A 7,551-nucleotide genomic window follows, 5' to 3' on the forward strand; every position below is an offset into this window, starting at 1 on the left:
GAAGTCGGAGGCGATCTCACCGCTGCCAACCAGATGTTTGAAGTCGGAGGCGATCTCACCGATGGCATCGGTCGGTTGTTGGGAACTCGGCGCTGACGCCCGTGGTTGTACCTGGGTCGCAAGCCCCAAGGGTAGCGTTGGCCTGGCGGCCTGGGGTACAACTGGAAGCATCCGAAGGTCCCGGCAAAGCATGAGTCGACTGGTAACAACAAAACAACTTGTTTATTTTAACATCGCAAAGAGTTGGCGGTCAGGTTGACCGAAGTAGAGAGACGGGAGAGCACTTTACTCAACAGAAGAAATCGGAGCCCTCTTTTTGGCGTCCGGGGGCAGCTGTTTTTATACTCTCGCAGTTGAGGGCAAGAAGGAACCCCTCAATAGACGAGCACGTGAATGTACAATGGGCTAATGGTGACGCACACTGTCGTAGCGCTGCCGGTCGGGCACAATGACTGTAATGAGAGGGTGATCCCTGCTTTCGTATCGCCTGGTTCGGGCACAATGACTGGAAGGAGAGGGTGATCCTTTGCGGTCGCATCGCCGCAGTCGCGCCTGGAAACACCTGGCGGGGAGCGTTGCGGCGACGACGATCGGGCCAAAATGTCTGCCGCCCCGCCGCAGTCGCGCCGGCAAAACCACGTGTCGCAGGCGAAACGCAACAGCCTATACATAATTTAGGGAAAGAATAAATAAAAATAAAGAGTCCCACGGTCGGTACCCCAGCAGCGAAATCTTCGTGACGTTTCAATGAACTTGTGTAGAGCAGTAAACAATGACCCATAGCTTTTGCCTAATTGACAGGCACCAAAGGACAAAATGTTTGGTGTAGCAAGCGCTAACACCAGCTTACTAGATGGAAATACGACAAACATTCTGCGGAGGTAGGAGAAGCGGCGGCAAGAAAGAAAGAAATTGTCCATATTTACTGATTCATTACAAAAAGAACAGAGGTTAGTCACGGATAAACCAGATCGATGAAGGTAAATATTTAGGCTACAACGGAAGCTTGTTAAGGTCATCTCGCATTGCCGTGAAAGGCATTTGCTCGTGTTCCACCGGAAATTTAGATGTCGAAAATCATCTGCGGAAAGTAGGGATTCATTACAATTTAGGAAATAAAAGGAGGTTAAATCTAGCTCCTGTAATAAGAGCGAAATAAGGAATATTTAAGACTGGGCCATTTAGTGACGACGATGTGAGCGAGCTGGCTCGCATCGTCGGGAGCACGGCGGAAGAAGCGCACGAGAGAGAGAGAGAGAGATAGAGAGAGAGAGAGAGAGAGAGAGAGAGAGAGAGAGACTAATATGCGCGTATGGCTACCCCTATAGTCCTCGGGGTGCAGCCACCTAGGCAAGGCGATACAATCTCTTACCTGCCGAGTCCGAGCTTGAAATCTTACCAAGGCCTAAGGCTCACCAAACGTTGCGACATGGCGAATTCGCTGAACGGTTCGTCGGTTCGATTCTGCCGCGTCGCCGACTAGTTCACCGACTGGTCGTACGCAGATCTATTTTACGATCGTAGCATAGAGAAATAAAAAGAAAAAGAGGACTTACGTGGAGCCGGCATAGCGCAACGTGAGACAAAAATTATGGATTATTAGTTACAAAAAATAAGAAAAAAGAAAAAGAAAACGATCATATAGGCTGTCTATTCGAACAATATATATGCAGGCAACCTTTATTTAAAAGTTGTCACAGCGCGATGCCTTCAGTTGAGGAGTGAAGGTCGCGGTACGCGGCGTATTGGCAGATGTCCCATCCAGACCCGTCTCACACAAAGAAAAACTCTATGGAATTTTGTACGGCGCTTTTATTTCGGTGCAGGGACATGCAAACACGGCCTTATTCTTTGCCGCATACCGCGGGCCTTGCCGCAGCTTGCTGTGAAGCTAACTTCGCCTCCGAAATCCGGCCCCGAGATGTCGCAGACCTAGCCGCAGCCTGCTGGGAAGCGCACGTCGCCGCCTCAGAAGTCTCCGAGATGGGAACGTTCTTCGGGCTTCTTGGGATTGGCTTCGGCCGTGTCGGTGATCTCGTGCTCCTGAGCGGCGGCCCGACCCCTGGCAGCGGCGACCGCAGCGGCGATGGCAGCGACCGCTCTATTCCTGAGCTCGGCTTCCTTCTTGAGACGGCGCAGACGCATGAGCAGCTCTTCGTACTGGAACACTGCTACCCTCGAAGCAGTGTACGTGTCTCTCATAACGCGGCCCGTAAGGTGTTGCTGGGCCTTCGCTGCTTCTTCGTACCCATTGTACAGCTCGAGGAATGTCTTCAAGATCTGTTCCCTGAAAGCCGGAGGGCAGCGAGCGCTGCCATTGAGGGCGGCTTCAACTTGGTCGCACACGGCGACCCTGATTGTCTCATGCTGAATGAACTGGTTGTAGATGCCAGAGTCGCCCGGTTGCTCTTCAGTTTTGCATCCGTAAAAGTAAGGTTCGGCGTCCATCATCGACTGCACGGAGACTAGCAAGTTTGACAGGTAGTCAACGGGGACCCAACCTGGTCCAGGCGCCGTTCCGAGGCTGCTCATGCAGACCTTGCCATTCGCGTAGAGGTTCACGTGGAAGCGCACGCGGCCTTCGTCAGTGGTCATCAAGCGCATGCGGGGTGGATTCATGGGGTAGTCCGCTGGGAACCTGATCAGAGAGAGAGATAGAGAAAAAGAGAATGTGGGAAAGGGTGGCGAGGTAGGCCGATCAGACATGTTATACGTGCTGGTAGGTCGGTAAACGGGGGAACGACAGAGAGATAAAAGGAACCTGAGAGACGGTACCTGATGAGGAACTGGAAGAAGCCGCCCTCGTAGGGCGTTCCAGAGGAGCCCACGATGAGGGCGTGAATCTTAGTCAAGTCGTGCTCTTCACGTGTGATGAACACCCTAGCCAGCGGCTCGGCGTAGAAGTGCGCCACTTCCTTTCTGATCCGGTTGAGGCATTGCAGCGACGGTCGCGCTGACTCCTCCACCAGCGGGTCCCAGGGCCTGCGGCTGGCCAGCGATCCCTGCATCGTTCCGCGAAGAGCAACGGGCGCCTTCTGAGCTCTGCGAACACCGGCCGCGCGCGCGCACCGCCCGACGAACGCGCCCTGCACACTTCGTTCTCGCCATCGTCTGATTACTCGTAAAATTAAGTTGACATACTGCGAATGCGAGTAGCATTCTTTGCTTTGTTTCACTTGGGTTATCACGCGGCATAACGTCGTAATGGAGTTAAATATAAGCACGCAGGCCCGTTTGATAATACTGCAACAGTGACTTATAAAATGTGTTCTCCATAATCCATCTTTCAACTTCAACTTGATCGCTGTTCAGTTTCACACTTTTGAGAACATTTCCGCGAATTTTCGTCTCACTTTTATTTCACTATAGTAAGGCTCAGTGATTTAACACACGTTTTACATATTTTGATATTCTTTTTCCCGCTGCATAAGAGCTCGCTGCGAATCGTGTGCGTGCAGCAGCCCCCGCACAATAACGTTATTTTCAGTATTAACATGTTTTTCTTTTACCTTATCTTTTCAGAGCACATAAGCAACCTATACACAGTGCAAATTTTTGGTACACCTCAGCATAAAGTGGCCCTCATTTTTTTTTTCAAAATGCGACATCTATGCTGTTTTTTTATTTACTTTTGTCTTTTGTATACCAAAGACTGAATACTTGTAGAGGGTGTAGACCCTTGGTCAGAGCCTCCTAATGGCTTCTTGTCGACACTCTCAAGAATCTACATGGTGTGACGAAGGTTTTTCATGGTTTTATAACGGCGGTGGAAACCATGTTTAAAGGGTAAACTTTGGACACTACCTAGATTTATGAGCCTAACACGCATTTAAAGCGCCTTCACACCTGGGAGTCGCAACCGCTTTGCAGCTACAGTCAAACGCATTTATAACGAAGCGCTTAGGACCTCCAAAATCCTTCGCTATACAGGTCAGTTCGCTGTAAAGATCGCGCACCTTACCGCTCGCAACAGAGCAGGCTAAGCACGCTGAGAAAAATTAAAGCTTTATAACATGACCTCAAGAGATACTCTGTAAATTAGGTGGTCAATTTTCTTCTGCACACTTCATCCAACGAAGTGTTTGACTGCACCTGACGCTATGGCATCGAGGTTTGCGGCATAGTCGGCGGCGAAATGTGAGAGTGATGCAAGTTACAGATGCAGGGTTTCGAACGCCGCTATTACCTGCCTCGTCAAAATTATTGGTTAGTATGCAGGCTCCGCTTCCTTCGTCGACCTTCGCCGTCATGCCGCCCTTGATGGCCTCGGCGATGTCGTCAGTTTCGAGCAGATCATCACGCAGGTTGAATCTATAAGGGAAAGGGGGGCGGGGGGGGGGGCGTTGCTATAGCTCATAGCTACTGCGGTGTTCGGACTTTCCCGCATGGCCTGGCGAATCAATCAGCAGGGCGTACGAGCAGGGTGTACGAGCAGGCCGTTTTAATACGCGCTTTATTCTTACTTGGATGTGGCAGTGCGAGTGAAGGCGCATACCACTGCTGGTTTCCTTTTTTTCTTCTGCAGGAACTGCGCATCCACAGCTGACGCTGTCGCTGCCATTATTTACAAGTACAAAACACTTGTGACTTACAAGCTCACTGTCAAAGCATGTGACGAGAGCCTGAGTGTAACAGAAGTGAAAGGCAGCGAGAGGTAAGCATGAGTGCAACATGACACACGGACTCGGGTGCGGCCCGTCCATCCGTATGGCAAAAAAAAAAAAAAAAAAAAAAAAAAAAAAATTATCGCTGACTACCGGTGAACGAGACATGTCTTTCGTTGTCGCTTATGCTCCTGAATCACGAAGACATAAACTCGTTCCGTGCGAAAGCAGGCGCGAACGCGTGAACGACGCCAATCTCGAGACATCTCGAGCTGGGGACTGGCAGGCCGCGATGTGAACGTCGCCGCGAGTTGCTTCTTGGTCGCTCGCTAGTCGTGGTCGGTCACGCGGCTTTTCTCAACCACCGGTGTGAACGCGGCCTTAAAGAATTCGCAAGAAATAGGAAAATGACAGAACTGGACTTGAGAGGTAAGAAGTCCGCGCTTAGCGCGCGGATGAACAGCACGTGCGTTCTCCGAGAGCGTACGCCGCCAGCTCCTGGAGCAGTTAAAAAAAAAAAAAAGGGTTTTCGGTGCGAAGGCCATGATCTGATTATGAGGCACGCCGTATAGCGGGGACTCCGGATCAATTTTGACCACCTGGGGTCCTTTAACGCTATATCCATATTCGAAAACACAATCAGCTTGCTACATTTAACATGCTGGCGAGGGTGGAGGTCCGAATAAAGTATTATAATCAGCCGCGCCCAAAGACTGATGCACCCTACGGCATGAAAGCGTTGGATTATCAAATGATGGAACTATTTAATCTTAACCCTCATTTTTTCATGTATTCTATGTGCATATTACGGGATTCTTAGCTTGTTTCATGTCCTCGGTGAGTTAAACAAAACATCTTGTTTATATCTGGGGGAAATTAGGGGCATCGTTGGGTTCCACTATGCAAGCAATGTTCCAAATAGGTGGGTTAAATGCGCATTCTTCAGTAGAATACATATGCAAGTGGTCCATAGCCTTATCAGTCTGTTTTTACGAGCGGTGTAAGATTTACACGGGTACGCTGGCATAATTACTACAACTGAGGTCAAATTTTGTGAACATACGCCAAGTTTACGTGCGATTGTAAATACGTGTTGATGAAATACAGCGTTAAAAAATTGTAACCAAGTGTTCGAAAGTATTACGCTTCTGCTATTAGCTAGGTTTCCCTACGTCCCAAGAGAACTCTACGTTTCAGGTATTTTATAGTTTGAAGGAACAGGCAGCATATTTAAGTGGAATGTGTCGAGCAGTTTTATGTTTCTGGCATATTTAGAAGCGTTAGGAACAATGACTGAACCCTAATCTTTCTTCTTCATACTTTTTCGTGCATGATATATTAGTTTCGTCTGGCGTCCTCACTGAACTAAAGGAGGCAGCTTCGTTATCTTTGGCGACTTTAAGGAGAAGTTATTGGGTGACTTGTAGGTGAAGTTCAACATAAATAGGTAATTGGGGCTTTTGCAATAAATTACATATGCTAGCAATCCAGAGTGTTTGAGTGTGTCTAACGAGCGGGGAAGAATGGAGCCCGCCACCTCGGCAGAACTATAAAAGCCTCCAAGAACAAATTTAGCGATACTTTGTGGTACACTATGGAAACTCTCTGCGTGAAGTTAAATGCGGTTGGATCAAACACAGCCCCGGTAAAAAAAATTCTTATTCCAGCGTTAGAGCATGTGATACGGCCGCTATCAGCTATGCTTCCCAGTGTGCCGACATAGCTGCAGTTTACAACAGGTTTATATTTCTGTGGAAAGGGGAGTGGACATGGTGACTGCAATGTGCAACAAAATTTTTTACGTTCCCGGCCCAGTTATAAGCGTTGCAAGATCATTACTGAGCCGTCATTTTTGTTTCCCTATTTTCAAGCGTCATAACATGTTCCGACTTGGTTTCAGCGATGTCCTCGGTGGAGACATTTGGTTTATATTTTATGTTTTATAACAAGACAATTTGTTTATGTTTGATGAAAATAAAGGGAACGTTATGGGCAATATGGTAGGTAAGCTTCAAAGACAGGGGACTAATTATGACACTTGTAAATTACGCCTGCAAGTGATCCAGAGCTTTATGAATATGTTTTGCGAACAAAATTTATCCCATTGCCCTGGAATAACTGTGAATTCAACAGATATCAAATTTAGCGCACACTGCACGGGGAGAGGCGGGTGCAGGGAGGGAGGACACCAAGGTAAATGTTGTGATGAAGTAACATGTTTGTTGATGAATTACTGGCTTTTTAAAAATTCCCAACAAGAAGTCCTCCAAATCATTACGTACAGGCAAGTTTTCAAACGTAACAGTCATATATAGTTTTTTTTAGCTGCACAAAAATGTTTTAAAAATTGCCTATGGTAGGTAGCACAATTCTAGCCCTTGATCTAACTTACTCGACGAGGCGGCCATTACTTCTACGAGGAATAAAAAATGTTAAATTGAATAATTAACTCGCAGGGAGAGGCCTTCGTCCTGCTGTGGGCATAAAATAGGCTGATGATGATGATGAATAATTAACATACTTACGCTATTCAACTTTTTCATTAATTACTTTACGCCACACATTTCAATCTACCAATTATAGACGCTGAGATCGCACGGCGCATTCACTTAGAACGAAATCTCTGGACAGCACCATTTCCGAAATATTAATTTTCAGTGTCCGACGAAATGCATTGGCGTTCCAGTTACTTTCTTTGTTTTATGCATTGAAGCGCAAAAGTAACTGTAACGCCAACGCACTTCGAGAGACGCTTTGAAAATTAATATCTCGGAAATAATGCTGTTCACAGAATTCGTTCCAAGTGGATACGCAGTGCGAACTCAGTGGCTGTAATTCGTAGATTGAAATATGTGGCGTAAAGTAATTAATGAAACAACTTAATTAGCATAATCACCTCAATTATTCAATTGAATATTCTGATTTCTCGTAGAAGTAATGGCCGCCT

General features: G+C 47.4%; 1 protein-coding gene across 1 annotated transcript in view; it reads right to left on the reverse strand.

The window, feature by feature from the left end:
• Positions 1–1,792: 1,792 nt before the first annotated feature.
• Positions 1,793–7,551, reverse strand: part of LOC142571578 (ubiquitin-conjugating enzyme E2 Z-like) — an 18,360-nt gene continuing 12,601 nt past the window's right edge. The window contains exons 2-3 of the mRNA XM_075680053.1: positions 2,776–3,002; positions 1,793–2,638 (exon numbers count right to left, since the gene is read on the reverse strand). Coding sequence (XP_075536168.1) covers positions 1,969–2,638; positions 2,776–3,002 — 897 coding nt within the window. The 3' untranslated portion in view covers positions 1,793–1,968. The remainder of the gene's footprint in view (positions 2,639–2,775; positions 3,003–7,551) is intronic.

This window comes from Dermacentor variabilis, chromosome 1 (assembly GCF_050947875.1).
Source record: "Dermacentor variabilis isolate Ectoservices chromosome 1, ASM5094787v1, whole genome shotgun sequence".
In the NCBI taxonomy this organism is placed as follows: domain Eukaryota; kingdom Metazoa; phylum Arthropoda; class Arachnida; order Ixodida; family Ixodidae; genus Dermacentor; species Dermacentor variabilis.